The following is a 20,617-nucleotide window of genomic DNA, read 5'->3' as shown; positions in this document are numbered from 1 at the left end:
TCTGTTTTGCTGAGCTATTTTCATCTGCTTTGGTTGTCTCTCAAGCTGCCAAGGGTTGGGATGGGATGGGATGGGATGGGATGGGATGGGATGGGATGGGATGGGATGGGATGGGATGGGATGGGTCTAAGCCAGTCACTACCACCAGTCTTTAAAATACATATCAGCCAGCTCATCAGTTCAGGATTTCTGCTGATGACTGTGTGGTAGGGTTTGGATCATGCCTATCCTGAAATCTTGCTATTTGAATTCTTTTTCAAGGCCTTATGAATTCCAGTAGTTCCAACTGGACTGTGCTGGGTACAGCAGTAAAGAAAGGTTGTCCTCAGCCTTCACTTAGGGAAAGAAAGAAAGAGAGAGAGAGACAGGCTCAAAATTTAAAAAACATTTTGACAAAAAAAAACAAGCCATTGTCAAAATATCAACTAGAAGCCAAGATTTGGCCAGATCTGCTCTTGTTTAACCTTCAGCATGAGATCAGGTCTCAATCTTTCTATTCTTGGCACCAGCTGATGAACACAGTGTAACAAGGTATTAATAAACATCTGCCCAGCTCTTAGATTAATATGGAGAAGAATTAATGGAGGTCTTAGCACGTTCATATTTTCTAATTATGGCAGATGACTTTATTTATAGAAATAACAGAGAGAATGGAAATTGTCACTGACACCATGTCAATACACGTAACGAAATCCAATGGTTTAATTGCATTACATCTGGCTACGGAGCCACATCAATGAAGGGCCCTCCTTTGTCAGAGCAGTTCAGTGGTCACTGCATGCTTTATGTTAAAAAGCCATTAGGATTAATTTTATTTTCAATGAATCATGAGGAAAATGTCTCAGACATACCTATTCCTGTGCTTCTGACCCAGGAGAGTCGAAGACCACTTCGACCCTTGTGTAGCTGATTTCTGTGCTCATTTCTGGACACACTGTGCTTCCAGTCCCCAGAGCACCCAAAATAATGAAATAGCACTGAAAATAATGAAATAGCACTGAAAAGAATGAAACAGCACCCAAACTGAGGCCTCTGCTCTGTTTCAGATGTCGCCAGCCATGAGAGGGGCTGGCACTGGTCTTAGAGAGCTGTTGGGGTTTAAGAAGGCTTTGGGCTGAGTGTGGCTGTTTCTTGAGGTTTTAAAGTACATTTTATGATGTTCACTTCAGACAGGTACCCCGGGACGTTTAGATCTTTCCTCCCAGAAGCTGGGAAAAGTAAAACAAGGCCGCAATTACGGTGACAGATGGTCTGTTACACACAGAGCAGTGTTAGTAATTTTGCTCCTTACACACTGAAAAGGGAGATCTGGAGTCATGCTGAAAAGTCAAGAAAGTCCTCTAGCTCTCTCTTGTTCTTCCAGAACGTGTTTCCTAATCCATTCTGGCCTTCTGAAGCTATCAGTCTGAATTAATGAAAACAGAGCAAGGGAACRGTACAATTTCTATTAATTATAGAGGCAGGTTTGTGCAATAAACAGAATTCATGTCCCTACAGTGCTGCTTAAGTACCTATAATTCAGCTGCCCTGCTCAGAACTGCAGCATCTCCTTCTTCACGTTGTTTTACAAATTAGCAAACCTGGAATCAGCAGCTGCGTGCAGTGTGATGACATTTTGTTTAACTGCAGGGGATCTGATCTGCCCAAATCCACAGGGGGTTTTCCAAGCGCTGTTTTGCGCTGGGATTGAGTTACATCTCCCAAATTAAGTGCTCCTAGATCAGCTAAATGTTTTCCATAGGAATGAAACTGCAGACACTTAGGGAAATAGTATCAGTTACTTGTTGTAATTTCTGGTGCTCCTCCAAGGATTGCAGAGCCAACATTTGGGGTTTGTCCTTGCAAAGATGAGAAGAAAGAGGGGCCAGGGCAGTGCTGGAGCCAACCTGGCCTTCCAGGTCCAGTTGGTTTGTATTCAATTTGTATTCAGAGCAGGGTGCGTGGAACAGGAACCCACACATGGATGTCTTTGCTCAGTGACTCAGACCCCACAGGAATTTATTTTGTGCATCAAAATCTGCAAAACAGGACGGGATGTGCTGTGTCCAAGTTGACTCTTCCTCTCCCACCACCTCAACACCAGCATTGGTGTCCTCTGGGGGGAATGACAGCAGCAGTGGGCTGGAGGAGCATCTTCTGTCACCTCACACCAAGGCTGGAGAGCTTCAGGAGGACCTGGCTGCCCAAAGTTGCTCCAGCAGTGGTGAAGGATGTGAGAGCAGAAACAAGAGACAAAAAACAAAGCTCCTGGGGACATAAAGGAACCTGGAAAGGTGCAGAGCCACAGCCATTCTTGTTCCACTGCAGCTCTCCACTTTCCAGATTAAATAAACTTTGCTTTGCTCTGCACTGAGTGCAAGGAGCAAATTTCTGCTTCCCAGTTGGCAAATACACAACTCCAGCTGCAAGCCCAGAACTTTGCACAGCAAACTGGTCTGACTGGGGAGAGCTCTGGTAACTCAAACACTCCAATAGTAACATTTTCCAGCCCCTGTCAGGTGCCAGTATCAGACCATTTTGGGTGAAAACGTGTTCTGATAGCAAATGATTCCACCAGGCTACAGAAAAAAACAAAAAGGCACTTCTGTGAGCAATAGTGCAAAAGGTTGATTTTTTTAATCGACTACTCACAGTGCTGCTGGTGKTACATTTTAAGCATCTGACTCAGGCAGTCGAGTGGAAAGGTGATAAAATCCTTGACTTTGATTGAATTTCCATTGTGGCAAAAGGTAAAAAATAAATACAAACACTGTGAAGTAATTTTTTTAAAAAGCTMCTATTGGACAAAATGTCCCACATCATTCTTTTAAATCTGTACAGATACTGGGGAAAAAAATCCCTCTTTTTTTGCCTTGCGTGAAGGTCAAAAATCAGCTTTAAAACGTTCTTTCAACAGGCATTTTGTTTAAGTACTGAACCTCCTGCCAGTTTAAGGAGCGTATTTCTTCAATTACAGCCAACATTAGTGCAGCTGTTAGGATTTCCCAAGGGAACCACTGCAAACTGAAGAAATGCCTTTGCTGTGATGCTGACAGGTTCTGTGGCACTGCTGTAGCCCTTTGCACTCTGCTGCTGCCCTCACTGATGTAAATAAGAGAATCAAGTGCCCAGACCCTGCTGTGTACATATCAAAGAGCACAGAAATGATAGCTTGTACAGCAGCTTTAAAAGAATTTAAAGAAAGCAGCTTTAGTGTAAGGAAGAGGAGCAGGTGTGGGTAGAAGTTAAAGTTTTCACCCAAAGCAATAAAAATGCAGTTCCTGGTAATATTTTCTCTAATTGAATTGCTACTATGGAATCAATAAGGGATAAAAGCCCTCTGAATACATGAAGAGGGAGATTACCAGCTTTTATTTACCCTACTACACTGTTTTAGAGAGAGAGACACTTTTCAACTGGGACAGCTCAAGGCATGAGCAGGGCATTAGCTGTTACCTTCACAAGTTTCCCTACATCTGATATATATTCCCTATATCTGCTTAAATGATCCAAATTTGAAGAACTCAAACACCGGCTTTTAGGAGCAAGGTAATATCCTAAGAATATCTCCATATGAAAAATATTTTTGGTTATAGTTACCTTAGCAGCCTCCTCAATCACAAGCTCTGCTGTAAAGCACCTTTATAATGGAAATGGTCTTCAGCATTTCAAGGTCAACACAGCTTTTCTGCATTTTTATCTAAATGTAACTCACATGATTACTGAGGCTCAGAGATTCTTAAAAGACATGAAGGCGGGGATAATGTTGGCAGAAACATCAGTCAGGGTAAAAACTAACATGTAAGAGTTAAATTATCCTAAAGAGCAGAGAATACAGAAATAAWACATGTGGTCTGATTTTCAGCATCTATTTCCTTGTTTCTTTACTGGCAGTATCAAATGCTTATAAAAAGCCTTTTGGTGTTTGGAAGCAGTTGGATGGATGCTGGACACCTTAGAGACAGAGACCAGGGAAGGTGAGATGGTGCAGGCTGTACCCGTGATGATTATCTGAACAAATCTCATCTGTGTGGCACTGAACGATAGGGGCAAGCTCTTGCTCTCTGGACAGATCTCCTGAGCATCTTTGTGCACATTTTAGCAGCCAGAAATCTGTTTTTAATCTCCCCTGTGACATTTGGTGTGTTCAGACAGTGATTTTTGTGTTGATCCTGACCATTCCTCACTCAGCATCAGCAGCACAGCCCGTGACAAAACCAGCAGGGACTGATCCATGGAGGTGCCACGGGGCTCTGGAGCGGCCCCAAGGCAGAGGTGGGATGTTCCTGTGGCTGTCACTCCTTGGTGGTGAGGAGTTCTGAGCCTGCAGCAGATGAACCCGCGCTGGGAGGTTGTTCATGGTCTGAGTGCTGGTCCCCAACTCACAATGAGCTTCCCTCCAGCCTGGGAAACAGTGGGGCACAGAGCTGCTGTGAAAAGTGGGGGTTTTACCCTGWAGGAAGATAAGATGGACCTCACCATCCACACACCAGGACATGTGTCCTGTCCTGGACACTGCCCCTGGGTAAAGCTGGGGGAGGAGGGCAGGGAGAAACCCACCCTCACTGAGCTGGCCTTGCCAAGAGCCTTCAGGTTCTCCCCAGCAGTGGTGGAGTCAGGATGGTGCTGAAATAACGGGATTTGGAGAGTTTGGAGAGCTGAGTCAGGACCTCTCCTGGACCTGCAGCCTGCCCTGGTCAGCACAGCCAGACAGATGTGGACAGCTGGACACAGCTGGGGAGGAGAARCTGCCCARWGCCAGACCTCACTGACCCTCCCAGAGAMGCAAATSTCACTGRTATCTTGCACTGCAACTCCAGCACYRAGATGAGTATTTTCCAGCAGCTWTTACAAAATAACTTCCCACMAACAGCCCAAAATCTATCCCTGCATCCTGACAATKTCAGTGMGCTGCCAGCTCACAGCTCTGCTGCCACCAATTCCTCAAGGCGGTTTTGCCCAGCGCTGTTGAAAAGGAAAACACTCACCGTGCCCTGGGGGAAATGAAGCATGGATGTCCCGTTATCACCGACAGAAGTTTTGTCTCTAATTCCCCATCTGCTCTTCTGAATGCTAACCTACAGTGCTGGCACATCAACTTAAATGATAAATAAGAATTTCAAGCAGGAAGCAGCAAAATATTAGTCAGATGGGTTGGTGGTGTCTGCAAAAAATGTGGATGCTCGCGTTTCAAGGAAAAGAAATTATAGGACAAAATAATGTTATGTTACATTGATCAAGGGAAAATGCTTTCAGGGAATAGGACAAAGTAATGGTCAAAACCAGATTTATTTATTTCTTTAACACATACAGGATCCTGTAAAGTTCCTCCTTCCTATTCTTATTGTTACTTGTGTTTAGCAGCTGAGTAAAACAGCATACGAGGCAAGAAATCTGTGAGGAGAGTAATAATGTGATGCAGAGTGTTAACTCGTTGCTTTTGGAAATATTCATKTATCTTAGTTAAATAAAAGCTTGGCCCAAGTACCAAGCCAAGTAATCATGATTAGGGAGGGAAAAAGACATTCACCTCCTTGGAAACTCAATACTTTTCAACAATAATAGTACTGCAGTGACATTGTTCGAAGCTGGATGCTTGCAGTAATTAATATAGATTATTGTCATATGAAGAATTGAAGCATCTGTGCCTGCTTCTACCGTTGCTTTAATTTCTACACCAGTTAGGAGAGCAAAAACACRTTGGGTTTGTGTTCCATGGACATGGCCCCTTCACTGCTCAGCGTGCTCCACTGCCCTCAGAGAACAACAGAGATTTTGTTCTCCTTTTTGGTTCAAAACTGCATTGAGAGCATATGCACACTCTCCTCTATTAGAGAAGCTTTGCTTTTACTCTTTCTCACTATCTTTTTTCCTGACTSTTGTGAAAAATCGATTTAATGCTAAAAAGCATAATACAAGAACATATCTGTGAAGTGATTCATGAACTCCCGAGCTGTTGTTTTCCAAAGAGGCTGAATCTGCACCTGTATCATCCAGCCTTTCATGCACTGAACTCATCTGCAGAGCAGRTTCTTTAGACTTTACACTGATTTTTGGCCTCGTAGCTGGTGCTGCTCTGTGCTAAACCCAGTGCACCAGCCTTGTCTCAGCAGTCAATCGACTTTTCACCTCACCAGACTTCCCATCCAGCTCACCCCACTGCTTTGTGCAATTCATTACTATCCTGCTGCAAGATGCTGCTGGTTCTGCTCTCTCTTGTGTGAGCACWTCACTACTCTCTTTTATTTGTGGTCCTTGTCTTTCTAACACTCTGTTTCAATGTGACCCTCTGAGTTTCCAGCTTTCTCCCCGCCTTGCTCATCAGGCTGGATTTGATCTGTGTCCTGGCTATGAATGACTCCACTATTAAGGTTTCCTTCTTCTTGCACTGGAAATGGTTCTCTGGGGCATGGAGGAGGAGGAATTGGGGATTTGCACTGTTCTTCCAATCAACCAGTTGGCTTCTGTCCCTAAAATGTGGCTTGGACCTCCCAATCATCACTCCACAGACTATCACAGAAGATATCTGCTCATTTATTACCAGAGGTCCCCATCTGGTGAGCATTAGCCATATTTAGAGGTCATTAGAAATATTACTGCCACACTATTCCCAAGAGCTGTTCTGTTTTGCTGTGAATAGTAAAATTACTCAATGGAGAAAAATCCCTTCCCTTCAATTATTATCTTAATATTGAGCTCATTGTTAAAACAACAGTTCCTCCTCACTAATCAGCAAAAAGCAATCAGGCAAAGCATCTCCAGGGACACACGTGGGAGTTCAAAGGTCCACAGAGCTGGAGCTGTGTCACACAGTTTAGACTTAAGATCCAACAGGCAGCTGCACCTACAGAACTGCATTTTTAAAAAATGAGGACATAAAAATTTCAAATCCTGTGAAAATTACGTGAAATGTATGCAAAAAAAATACGTCTGGAGCTTTTCTACAGCATTTGGGTACAAAATATTGGTTTGTGAAAATGACACAGCAATTGATCATATTCAACTAGGAGGGCTACAGATGGTGAAGTTTGTGTTCTGAAAGGATGACGAGCCACTGCAGAGTGCTTACGATGCAAAATTTACCCTTTTGTGATGAGACAAAGAGGAAAGATGCTCATGAGAACCAAGCTGAGTGTTTGTTTTTACCAGAGAGTTGTTTATTTCACAGCTCCATGAGTCAGTATCAGTAATACTGGGTATTATAACTTTCTCCATCAAGCTCTTTCCTTAGTTCCAAGGCAGACAAGTGATTTCTATTCAGTGTCTGTTCATAACCAGGTCTCTATGCTGATATGTCAGGACTATTCACAGCCATTCTGTAGACATTCCTCTGCATCCAGAGGTCCTCCAGCAGGTCCAAGAGATCATTTGTGATGGAACACATCTGCCAGTCACCTGAAGACACAAACTCATGCTCTTCTTATTCCTCCAATCCAGCAGTCTCTGACATTTAGAGTTTAGGTCTCTATTCCTTGAGTATGTGAACAGATTTAATACAATATTTTTCACTGACAGTCAGAGAAGCAGCAGCACAGTCAAATAACTTGTTTGAATTTGCAGCTCACATTGGCAGGGCCGATCCAGCACTCCACCTTCTCTTCCCTGGTCAGTGTTTTGATCAGATCTTTCAGGAGCTTGCAAAAGGGGTCACCTGTAGCAGTGAAGCAGCTTTACACCACAACTCAAAGCAGAGAACCAGCCTGCTTTCTGAGGGACCACTGCAGGCTGGAGCTCTTGTCTGAACCAGGGATGACACCAGGTTCACACCAGGTTCACTCTTGCACATCATGTCCTTGCTCTGCTTTGCATCCCTGTGTCACACCTGTACCTCTGCAGCCTGGACAGACATCTCTGGGTGGTGGCCTTCAGTCAGATGTGACATGAGAAGCTGCAGCAGTGACCCCCAAGGAGCTCATGGGGCTGACCGGCCCTGCTCTCCATCAAAATTCTGCATCAAAATTAACCAGAAGACAAACTGCAGACTGCTGCCTTTTACCACAGCAAATAAAGTCAAACAACAGCTAAAACTGGGCAGGGGAGGAGGGAAAGGGGAGCACAGAAGACAGAGCAAAGGCRGCATAAGAGTTGTATTTATTTTCTAATCCCATCTCCTTCAGTGCCCGTGATGAGTGCTGTAACTAAAGGAATCTAACTGAATYAGAATTTCAATATGTCCTGAGCAGATTGGAGCCGTTTCCATTCACGAGCAGCACGTCCCAGCTGTAATTGCCTGCTTGCTTATCCACACAGCTCTTTACAGCTAATCCAAATGCAGACTCAAAAATAAATAGTGCCAGAGCACTGGCTCCCGCTGGGCAGCAGTTTCAGCTCTCCTCTGCTTTTGCTTTGTTCCGGCTGGTGCTCTCCATGGCACGGGGACCGGCTCAAAGGAGATAAAAGATGATTGACCYGCTCAAGGAATTAGGTGACAGAAAAGCCACTCCTGCCTGCTTTGCAGCACCTGCCCAGCCTCATCCCTCTGCAATGTGCTGGTCCTTCGTGGCTCCCCCAAAAGCTGCTGATGTCCTCTGTGTCCCCAGCAGCACACCACCCTTCCTCTCCCTGTGCCCCTGCCGCAAACACACCGTCAGGGTTTCAGTGCTGAAGTGAAACTCTCTTCAGGGAYATTTGAAAGCCATGTCCTTCTCAGATCAGCCTCTCTGGAGGGGTGTAAAGCTGCAGCACGGTTGCACAAAGCTGGTCGGGGTGTCCCCATGGATGGGGCTTGGCACAGGCACAAAGCAAGGCTCTGCCTTTGCTCTCTGACACAGGAATTTGTACGTGGCTTGGCTCTCCTCCCTCCTCACTGGGTGCAAGGTGGTTGTCCACTATTTTTTAGGCTGTTTTTTGATCTACAACCACCACAGGCTTCCTGAGAACTTTTGGCCAAGGCTCAGCAGCCTCTGTGCCTCTATAACAACAATGCTGGCACCCCATTGCTTCACGTTTTGGGGGGTAAACCCCAGGCCCCTGAAATGGCAGCAGTAGAAGGACAGAGAATGCAAAACAGAAACCACTTCAGCATAGTCAGAGGCACTCAGGTCCCACTGTGCAATGAACTATTCTTAAAAATAGACTTATTAGCATCCAAAGGAGCATCCTTTAAGATCTGGTCAAGTAGGCACCCACAGAAGCTCAGCTGGGGAGAAGGTCATTCCCTCCTGGTGACCACCTGAGAGCAGATCTCCCTATAAAACTCTCTTGGCTTGACTGGATAGAAGCAAATTGCAGACAGGTGACCCCACACTTGCCATTGCCACTCCCCATCCCATAACCAACCCCGTTTTACAGGCAGATTGAGCCCTTCTCTGAAGCCAGAGAGCAGCTGAGATGATGAATATAGCGCCTGTCCAATGTGTCACTCGCTGCGTAAATTCAAATCCGGCACAGAAAGCTAAAAATGTTTGCAGAATCCTGACAGGCAAAGTGGACAATTATGCTCAGCTGCTCCTCACAAACGTTGGTCCTCGTGACTGTGATGTGCCAAGAGAGGCATTGCCTCGTGCTTGGATTGCAAACTCACCAGCACCAAAACATGAGGATGGTGACAGAGCTGGCTCTCCACTGTGAGCTCTGGTGCCTGGAGAAGGTCTGGAAGTGTCCTGGCACAGGGATGGCACTGGAGAAGGTCTGGAAGTGTCCTGGCACAGCGATGGCCTGGAGAAAGTCTGGAAGTGTCCTGGCACAGTGATGGCACTGGCACATCTCTGCTGCAGGCAAGGAAGCCGAGGCCACAATGCCAGGCTGCTCCAAGGCAACCAAAACATCACCAAAGAAGAGAAGTTGTGGCTCTCCTGCTTGTAGTGACAGACAGTCCTTTGTAGCTGCCCTGAGGATACAGGAATTTCTTAAAAAAGTTGCTGTTTCTATCAACTAAATCRGAATAATTGAGACTAGCACAGCGTGGCCAAGGTSAGCRAAACAAGTTGTCACTGGGGTAGTAWTGTATAGGAAGAGACACTTGARAAAGAAAAGAAAATAAAGAAAATTGGAGAAGAGAAGGAAGTTAAAGTTTAAAAGATCAGGAAGAATAAAGGATATAAAGTCTACAGCCATGCTGTGTGGGCTGCTTGGGCTAGGAAGGTAGCTCTTGGAAAAGGGTAAGTCTAGGGACTTTCCGTCATTAAATGGAAAGGCTTGAAAAGTTTTTCAAAATGAAAAACATCAGGAGATAGAAACCTGGAAGATTCAGAGGTTTCATTGGAATATTTAATTTTCAAGTGTGAACATATTGTCATTAGCAGGGAGATAGAGATACCTCAGCCTTTCTGAATATCTCCCTTTGTTTTATATATACTGGAAAGAGGGAATTAAATTTTCAAGGGTGATTTTAAGTTTAAAGAAATATTCCTTAGAAACCATCCTCAAATGCCACTGTGTTGCACACAGCTAATCTGTACCTCCATGTCATGTCTTCAGCTGCCACAGGCAGCCCCATTCTCCTCCTTTGGGTATGGAATGTCTGTGACATGGGAGCCCAGCAAGGCCACCCCGTGCCCAGGATGTCAACTAAAAATCTCGATGGAGAACTCAGCTCTGAGCTCTGAGCTCCAGGCGGGTTTTGGAGCAGGGTCAGAAATAGAGGTGAATCATTAATGAAGCATCATTAGCCATCAGTCTTCCTGCACTCTCAGTACATTAGCACCAGCTGCCCACTGTCCATTTTCCCCTTGCCATAATGAGCAGTTCCAGACTGAAGGTCATCTGCTGGCTGGACTGGTCAGCAGAGCTGCAGCTCCTGAGATGCTGCAACAAGAGCAGCAGCAATTTTTGTCCCTCTGTCCTGCCCTGTGCCACTCAGCTGCAGAGTTCTGCCACAAAGCAGAAATTCCCTGTTTGATGTTGSTTTTGCTGCTCCTCGATTCAGAGCTGCTGCTGCCAGAGCATTAAACGTTCCCTAAGTGGTGACTCTTCTGCTAATGCAGATGCATTCCTTTGGTGAGTTAGCTCATTGCTGTTCTTGCTGTGAGTTTTCTGTCTTGTTTTGGATGCAGACAAGGGTTCTGGGTCCAGCTCTTTCATTCTTTCGATACCAGCACTGGAAAGATGCTCTGGGTCATCTCCTGAATCAGACAGAAGTGTCTTTATACAGTAGTTACTCCCACAGCTCTTCCATGCTCTAAGGCACCTGAATGCCAGACAGCCCTCCAATAATCAAAAATTCAACAGGCTGTTTTATTTATTCTCCCATCCTTCATCAGACAAAACTTTTTTCCCCTGTTTTCTGGCTCATCAAAGCTATAAGAGAACATACTATCACCAGAGAAAGGTGTGGGTAAGGCCTGTTGGGATTGTCCTGTCCCGCTTGAAAAGGGAGAGTCGGGAAGGATTCTTTTAATAGATTTCTCGGGCAAGAAATAAAGTGCAAATGCAGCAATATTATATCTGAAAACTGTTTATTGATAAAGAAGGGTGATTGATCCTACCAAAGGGAAAGAAAAAGGAAAAAAGAGGGGGAAAGAGAGGTGGAGAGAGAATGGGATTACTGGGCAGATCGTTCCCCTGTACCCTGAGCGCCAAGATTTGCAGAGAACTGCCTTGGGGTTCACATGAATCCTTGGGCTGGGAAATACTGGGATAAAGCATCCAGCAGATGGACAGTGTGGGACACAGGTGTATTCAGAGCTGAGGTGGTCAGTGATTACGTCTTTAGGTGAATTTTAGTTTTTGTTGCCTCTTGATGACTCAGGGTGTCTTTTATGAGGCAAAATTATTGCAAGTGCTTCTCTTTTTACAGTGGCCACATTGCCCAGGAAATGAAATGTCATGAGGGGAGAAAAGCTCATTAGTTTGGTGCCATAAATGGTTCTCCCAGCTCTCAGAAGCCCTGTGATTAACATAAACACAGACAGAGGCATTTACAAGCCAACACACGTATAAAACCCTGCTTTCCATCTAAAAATGTGGTCTGCAACATCTCCTTTGGCTGCTCACAGTGGTGGAGWCCCAGGTAAGGGACTTTTCACACCAATCATGAAACAAATCGAAGACAGGGAGGAGAGCAGCAAACCCAGGGTGAAAGTGAGGACAGCAGAACATGTAATACAGTTCCCAATGTGCCAGCTGAGGGATTTTRTGATTCACCCTCAGGACTACATCCTTTTTTTGGGAGAAATTTGAAGTAAATGCTGCCCTGGCATGTTTTCTTCACTGAAATCCTCAATCAGGTGGTTGCTGTTGGGTGTGTTGATATTCCTTAGAGCACAATAGTTCCAAACTTAAAGAACCTTATTAAGTCTTCATCTTGCAATGGCTGAAAAGGTGGAAATCTTGTGGTGAATTCTGTGAAATCCACCAGAAGGATGTCCAAGAGGAGGATGAGAGCAGGGGAAGAGGGAAGAAGTGGGATAGCATCACAGACTCATATTTGCAGGAGATTTTGCACTCTTTGCTCTGCATTTCTGTCTTCAACCTTGGGCATTTACTCAGAATAGACCCACATAGGAAGAATGAGGTGTGTTTTGTAAAAACCAAAGCTTGGCCTCCTTGCCTGTCTCTGTGGCAACCGTGTCAAGAGACAATCGCATTGAAGCCACGCTGTAAACAGTGAAGGAGACAGAGATGGTCAGGCACAGGCAGACAGGAATCCTGCACCCAGAATCCTGACCAGCAAAAATCACATCAGGTACAGCACTTTGGGAACAACCAGCCCTGTGGGAATATCCCCCACTGAGTCCTGATGGTTAAAAAGCAGTTTGAACATCCCTTCTCCGCTGTTTTTAACAGGTATTGTCATGACTTTAGGAGCTCCGTCTGTTCAGGATGTAGCACAATCCCCTCTGAGTGTGAGCCTGGCATCCTGCAGGAACAATTTCGCAGGCTGATGACTTGTTGCATGATAAAAATAAGTTGCCAGCAGCTGACTCTGAGAAGCAATTAAAAAAAAAAAAAAACCCACAAGAAAAAGAAGAAAAAGTAGTGTTGCTTGTTTTCTCAGAAAAGAGAGACGGGGCAGGGAAGGAACAATGTTCTCAAAGTTCTCAGTCCTGCCTGGGGACTCACCCAGGAGAGGAAAATGATGTGGAAGTTTGTTAACTGACCTGGTGGGGCAGGGAATGGTCATGAAGGTTGCAACTGTTCCAGGTTATGAATCCTCCAAAGCCTTCAAAGSAGAGTCTTGGGGTGGTTGTGTTTTTCCTGGTGCACAAAAGGTTTTTACCTGACCTCTAACCCCGGCCTGAAGGAACCATGGCCTTCAGCCACTGATGTCTGACCTCAGGAGCAGCGTCATGATGTCATCGGTGTTACAATTTTACCCCAAATTAGGTGTGCAATTGTGTGTAAAATAGTGGTATTTAGCTCGGATTGCTCAGCTAACGAAGCAGGCAGCACTAAAGCTGTCACATATGGACTGCTCCAGGGCACTGGCACTGTGAGGGAGTCTGGGATCACTCCAGCTTCTCTGRGAAAAGCAGCATCCCTTTTCCTCCTCTGACCTCCCCTCGGTGGGACAGACCTCTCACCCAGCTCCCAGCCCAGCAGTGCTCTGCAATTTGCTCTGGACCYTACAAATCTGCCTCCCTCTTTTCCAGAGAGTCCTGCTACGTGTCCCTGCAGGCTAAGACAGGCAGCAGAAGCTGCTGATCACCTCTGATGTGTGCCCAAGTTTGGTTTAATTAAGAACAGGCTCTCTAACAGCGTTCACCACCATCTCCTGATGCCTCTGGGACCAGCCAGGCTCTCCTGCCATGTGKGACATCCTAAAGGGTGCAATGGCAAATGTATAATTTTACTTTCCAGCATTAAGGGACTCAGCCTGGCACAGGCACAGTCCAGGATCTGCTGTGACCCTTGGGGAGCTGCTCTGAGCTCTCCTGCACAGCTCAGAGCAGAAACAGCAGCTGGGTGAACCTGTCTGAGGTGATGTGGRTGAAATCTCACCCAGGGGTGTGAGGATTTGGCTCAAGGTCTTACAAGTCAATTTTCTGACCATTATCACTATAGAAACACTGAGCTGTGGGCTGTATTGATTAGAKCCCAGCAGATGGTACTTTACCTTCTAAACTGTACTTATTTCAGGGAGGAAGTGCCTCATATTGGTGTTTATTCCCCAATACKAAACTTATAAAGAAAGAAAAGGGTTGGTTTTGGCTTTCAGGCTGCAGTGATGACCACAGTCAGGGTAAGGACTGGGGGAGAATTCCCTCCTCCTCCTCCCTTCTTTTGGACCATCTTCTTGTCCAATTTGCTGTTCATAAACGCAGCCAAAAAGCTTTATCAAATATCACCACCTCTCATTTTAAASAAGATCMTTGTCTGCAGGTCCCAGKCCCRAGCCAGCRTCTCTGAGCASRGCAGCAGGGTCCCAGCAGGGAGGARGTGWCAGGAGCACCAGTTTGGCCAGTTTKCCYGGCCAACTGGCCAKCCAGGGTGTGAGTTTGGCCATCATRGACCCTGTGGTGAGGGCTCTGGGCTGACTCCAGGTTGAGTGCCCCATCCCCTGGCACCCGTCTGCCTGCCTGCACACTGATGGATTTTGGCTCCCATCCACCTCAGCCTTCCCCTGCAGCCACCTCGACAGTGTTTAAGTATTCTCCTGGTTCACCACTATGCAAATATTGAAATTAGCCCTTTGCATGATTATGGAGACAGTGACATTACAGACTCTCTCAGATCATGTGCCTTCTCTGCTGACAGCATCAGCCATCAGGTTYATTTTACAGTGAGCTAAAGGATGGCCCCCAGTGTATGAAAAACTTCACAATGAAATATTTGGTATTTAGATTTCTTTTTCCTTAAGCTTTTATCTGACTGCAACACCAAGTGTTGTGCTGCAAAATGCAGCCCTCACAGGAATGGCCTAATTCTCAGAGATGCAGATTTTCAACTGAGCCTCACTAAAACCAGAAAAACTTAAGAGGGGCTATGAGGGGAGCTACAGCCCCATTAGCAGGTCCAGTATGGCCCGAGACCCTGAGAGAAGGCAGCAGTGTCACACCCTGCAGAGAAACAAAGAAKTCCTTGGACAGGGATCTAACAGGTCAGGCCAGATGGCCTCAGGATAACAATTTCTCCMYGGGAAAAGAKATCTTTGTSACATCAGTTACATTTCCATCAATTRTTGCATTTACATGTCAAGCTTGTGCCTCATTCAGACGCCTTCCCTGAGAGCCTCACCTTACAGAGGGCTGCTTCAGAATAACCAAAAATCTGTAATGAGTGTGTCTTTGCTTAAACAATAGCCATTCTGCCCCTGAAAAATATTACCATAAGAACATTGGACACAGCTATTACCTCCYCTTAAACCACCGATGATTTCTTGCCCACGGTGCGAATCCTTTGCAGTGTGGAGCAGAGCTAAGCCTGAATAGCCAGCCTCACCTTTTGCCAGTGGGGCTAATGGGATTTATTCTCCATTCTCACACTCTGGTCTCTCATCCCCATTATTTTACATCTCACCTCGAGTTAACACACTCTCCATCTTCAGAGCACKCTGGGCATGGCCACAGGAGACCTGGCCTGCTGGATGGGCAGTGACAAAAATTATCCCTCTTCCCCCAGGTCCTTCCATCGTCCCACTGCAGCGAGCAGAGCCGACACTGGGCAGCCCTCTAAAATGTTTATTTGGACCAGTGGCCGGGGATCTACATCTTACAGACACGATGAGAAAAGGTAAAAACGGCGCCTGTGCTCATTGTCTCTTGKGGGTTGGAGTATTTGTGAGTGTGGCCCGTGGCTTGTCCCCAGTGCTGGCCCAGGAGAAGCAGACACAGTGCCTCCTGTCYCCCACCACATCACTGCCCCACTGCACATCTGGATGCTGCATCCAGCTGCCACAGAGGTTTTCTGGTTGCATATGTGAGTCTGTGAACATTGCACAGCTGCTGAAAGYGAGCTGGTGGCTCACCAGCCTGCTGGAGGGGACAGGCTGAAGGAGACAGAGCAATAAATGAGGGACTGGATCTCCCAGGGGAGCAGGGAAATGTGCCAAAGAGAAGGAAAGGGAAGGAGAGGTTTGAAGTCCACAGACAAAGGCAGCGCTCAGCTGGGAACGAAAGAAGTCAAATATCAGTGATGAAAGAACAATTGTCAGTAACGCTCAGACTCATCCTTCCAAAATCCCTCTCCTTTGTAGTAAGATTTGCTGGACAGCTTGTCTTGTCACAACAAGGACACATGTGCCTTTCTGTTCTTTCCTTTGCCCCTTTCCTCCTCTCCTTCAGCTCCTCTTGCAGTCATTATTAAGTGTAATCACAAAAAATCAGACTCSGGCGAAACAAAGACAGATCTCAATGTACATACAGTGCCAATTAGCAAAACACACTCTTCAGTAATTCTAATGAGACATTACTGCTGGCATCTGCTTGGGAAAATGCACTCCTGAATTCAGGCAGCAGAGCTGCCCTCAGGACCCTGAGATTCTTTGGAGAATTGGCCRATTCGCTGAAGTTTCTGCAAAGGTTGCATAGGTGTTGGGCTCTTTGGATTATCCGATGCCAAACAGATATTTTTTGAAGACAAAAAGGCCAGCTTGGCAGCAGGTTTCCATGAACTTTCAGTCGGAGTTGGTTGTCTAAATGTCTCTAGCACTCCTGCAAGCCTCTTCTCTAATTGAATTTCCCCCAGGCTAATGTTCTCCTGCACCAGAACACCRCCACGGTCCAAGGTTAGACGCTTGGAGGAGATATCTGCCCACACTTTGGGCTGGCTGGAAGCCACGTCCTCCTGATTAGCACAGCCTTTGACTCTGCTTTGCTTTGAAGTGGGGCTGATTAACTTGGGCTGAGGGCTCAGCAGAGTCTGCTGAGTGCAAACCCTGGGCAGAGATCATCCCTGCAGGCTCAGGGAATAGGGAGCAGTGTCTCTCTCCCTTCACACCATCCATGGTAGATTCAGCTGCCTTGTCAAGCATCCAGGTGGGTTTATTTCCCAGGAGGTTCTGTGGAGGTGGCCAGAAGGACTTCTTTSTAGCTTGTGAGTGATTAATAAAATGCAGGAGGGAAAGGGAGGAAAAAAAAAGATGGAAATGAGAGAGTGCTGATGGCAGCCTGAGGACTGCAGAGGAGAGGTGTGAACACAGAGTGAGCACTGTTAGTGGGAGAAATTCATCCTCCAGTGTCTGGCAGCGATTTTAACACATGTAAGGTCACCAGTGCCATCGTTATATCAAACAGAGGGTGTCTTTCTGGGAAATTATTTACCTTAAATGACCCTTTCCAAGGGATTTTGTTCTTAAACTTCAGAGAGRAAGATTGTTTGGATAGGCAAACCCAACACCTGCTACAACCACAGACTTCTGAGGGATTGCACCATGTTATTAACTGTGTTGCAGTGAGTCACTTGCTAAAGAGGAATCACCTCCTCCTGGGTGGAAGGTGTCTCTCAGGCATCTCTTTTTGCAGGATCAGCACCAAAATATCTGTATTTCATTACAGAATATAATGGTGGCTGTTCTAGCCACCAAAAATTCCCTAACTACCACATTTTGTGCTTTGAAAAACTGGTCAAGCCCTCATTATTTCMCTGCTGTGAAAGAGGCTCTCCACAACATTGCAGCCATTGGAAAAACAAAGCACTGGTTTGATTTGATTTGATTTGGTTTGGTTTGGTTCAGTTTTGTCCAGCTTGGAGAGGAAGAGGGAAGGAATTGAGTGAACAAATCTTTTAATTTCTGTAGGAATCCTTTTACAAACACCACTGAGTCTATGCTGAGATATCCAGAGAGATTTCCTGTTGCCATAGGTCTGCTAAYAAAAACTGATGTAGCCAAATATACCTGTAAAAAAAACCATAAAGGAGTTGGCTTCTGAGCAGAAAAATCCCTGGAAACAGGGAATTCTGCRGGTAAGGTCCAGCAGTACTTTCTGACCGTTGCCTTCAAGGATTTCTGACATCAGCAAATATCTCACTGTAAGGAAATTTGAGTGACATCTGCATAACAGCTGTGATATCAGAGAAGCGAATGTGAATTCAAAGTCATCCTGAATTATTCAGGCAGGCAGGGATCCCTGTCTGACAAGCCCCACGACTGCAGGGTGTCAGAGCAGGCAGTGTCTCCCTCAGTGTCACACCAGGGGTTTTTTTTGGCTTTTTTTTTTTTTGCAAATGGAGGGCTTTGAAGGTAGGTAATTCGTGTTTGTTTCAAATAAATAAAGTAATTGCAGACGCCTGGCTATTCTAGCTTTCCCTTGAGGAAATTTAGCACTGTTTTCAGAACTACTGGATCTGTGTAATTTGGAGCATGAGATATGGAAGGATCTGCTGAGCAGGCTGCAGAGGGATCCCCGCACTGCAGGGACACGGAGAGGGAATTCTTTGCTCTGTCCCCAGCAGGAACAGCCACGGCTGAGATTTTCTCTCTGGGGACAGCAGCCAGCCTTTATCCCCTGAGCAACTTGGCAAGAAGGATGTGGAAATTTAGTAGGGGACAACTTCAGGTTGGAAATGATCGAGGGCACAAAGATCTTTTGTCCTTGGAGGTTTGCTTCCTATGAAATTCCTTTGCACAGGGCAGGGACACTCCGTGTTCTGACAGCTGGGACTTCTTTAAAAGCAAACAGCCACCCCAGTGGCATTTGGGGAGTGATCCCAGGAAATCTCGGGTGTCAGATGGAGTCCCCTGCGAGGGCAGTGTCTGGGATGTGTGGATCTGTGCCCTAGCACAGCACAGCAGCAGCTGCCTGTGGCTGAGCAGCTCTGGGATCCCAAATCAGCCTGGGTAAGCACGGCGTTCTTCCAGCTGGCCGAGCAGGGAGAGCTCCTGGGCTGTGCCAAGAGTTCACAACACACAAGATCACCCCACAGATGTGCAGRGCTCTGCTGCTGCCCCAGCCAGGCACGGGCTGAGGCTGATCATCTCTTTGTGGCCCAGTACAGCATGCCGTGTTCTCCAAACCAGGGCTCTGAGGGGCAAAAATGTGAAGCTTTGTGCCAGCAGATGTTCCCAGTATCACACAGAGAGAGTTGGCACCTGCCCAGTGCAGGCACGAGCGTGAGGAGGATGGAGGTTTGCTCAGCTTTGTCTCCTGGGCATGTGCCACACCATCACCAGGCTGAGTTCTGGCAGATTTTGGGGGGAAAAGCCCTCAGTGAGGTTCATCAGACTATCACTTTTCTGCTGTCAGAGGCTTTGAATAACAAATATTTGCAGAAGAGCAATGGAAGCAGAGCTCTAAGCCCGATCTCTGAAGCAGAGGTTTCTTTAGTTGTGTTTGCTGTGGTGGGTGAGCTTGGAGGATGCACCCGGCCAGTGGGCACCACTCACCTTTGTCCGGTAGCTCCTTCCCACCACATCCCCTTCAGTCCATCTTTTTTTTTTCCCCTCTGATGGCATGTTCCTTGGCTCAAGGCCACGTGGGAAGCATTTGTAACCGATCTCAATTATCTGTTTGTTTTAAAAGTGTCCATTTGCATCCCCTTTATGTCCTGTGGCATTAATGAGYGATGGCACTGGATCTCTTTATTCCTCCACGTTGGCATCAGTCACGCTGTGTGATTGTTCAATGTGCTGGAAATGCCTGACAATCCCTGCCTTCCTGTCTGCTTCTGTTTGGGAGCCATGCAGATCCTAACAGCAGCAGTTAAATGTGGTTTGATAAATAATAATAGGAAAGTAACATTAGATTATTACTCTACATTAYTTCTTTGAAGGCAATTGCATCTGCCAGCTCACAATATATTTTTTTTCTCCCAAGCAGCAGAGAGAATTTTGACAGGCTCAATTACCATTTCGTTTCCAACTAGGAAAACACCGACAAGCTTTAAAGGATGGTTTTGAAGAGAAACCATGGACATCTAAAGATGTAAATTACAGTTGGATAAAAAAACCTCAAGGGTCCTTAGGTACGGGAGACTATTGACTGCAGCACCATCTGAGCAAGATTTTTGCTATAAAACCCCACACCATATGTGCTTTTCCTGGCTATGACTCAYCATCTAAATAGAAATTCAATTCCASTCTCAGGGAGTCTATGATTAAACATATTTTTTGCTGTCGCTTCAACTGTGTTTATGTATGATTTTACATCTGTCTCATCTCTATTTCTTTGTCCTTAATAGCCAATCTAAGTTYTCTGCTCGATCTGACTCGGTGATTTTTATTTTTTTTTTTTTTTTTCCACGGGTGAGTGAAACTTGGCGGCTCCAGCTGAGATGAGTGGTGGTTTTTCTGGAGCCCAGAGTGATGTTGGTGTTGCTCACCTGCCATTTTGCAGGAGGTGGAAGAGGAACTTCTCCCACCCCACGTGCACTGCTGTGTCCACGTTGTGGTGGTGCCAGGGCTCAGAGCTGTTCTGTTCACGTGCTTCGGGTGCTGCCTGGATCATTCTAAAGAGCCWTAACAGAAAACACAGGAGGTTTTGGCCAGCCTCAGGTCTGTAAGTACATTTTAAACCCACAAAGTTTGAGTGTGTTTGAAATGTACTCAAATATTTCCTTCTCCRCCATGGTGTCCTCATGACCCATTGAATCATCAAAGGCTGGGAGATGAAAGAAGGATTTATGGTTAGAAAATGCAAAGGACTCTCTGCTGAAGGGGGAATGGTTTGTTGTATCTTCTTTTTTATTTTTTTCTCCCCCCTTTTTTTTTTAAATCCCAGAACAAATAGCTCTGGTGGATAATTCTCTGTGAGGGTTTTCATTGTAATGAGTAACTGGGCTTCCAAAAAGCTATTTTATGAATAAAGTAAATAAGCTCTCA

The 20,617-nt window shown here is 45.9% G+C and overlaps 1 protein-coding gene across 4 annotated transcripts in view; it reads left to right on the top strand.

Annotated features, from left to right (window-relative positions):
- LOC130581538 (calcium-activated potassium channel subunit beta-2) overlaps window positions 1–20,617 on the top strand; it is a 128,491-nt gene that overhangs the window by 96,808 nt on the left and 11,066 nt on the right. For 3 of the 4 annotated variants that reach the window (XM_057379695.1, XM_057379694.1, XM_057379697.1), the window contains exon 2: window positions 15,481–15,591. The exons of the other annotated variant lie outside the window; for it this stretch is intronic. In XM_057379695.1, coding sequence (XP_057235678.1) covers window positions 15,481–15,591 — 111 coding nt within the window. The remainder of the gene's footprint in view (window positions 1–15,480; window positions 15,592–20,617) is intronic. 4 annotated transcript variants of the gene reach the window in all.

The sequence above is a fragment of the Malurus melanocephalus genome, unplaced genomic scaffold (genome assembly GCF_030028575.1).
Source record: "Malurus melanocephalus ecotype Western Australia unplaced genomic scaffold, MMel_1.1 scaffold_417, whole genome shotgun sequence".
NCBI lineage: Eukaryota > Metazoa > Chordata > Aves > Passeriformes > Maluridae > Malurus > Malurus melanocephalus.
Note: the sequence above shows the minus strand (reverse complement) of the source record. Positions and strands in the feature narration are given on the sequence as shown.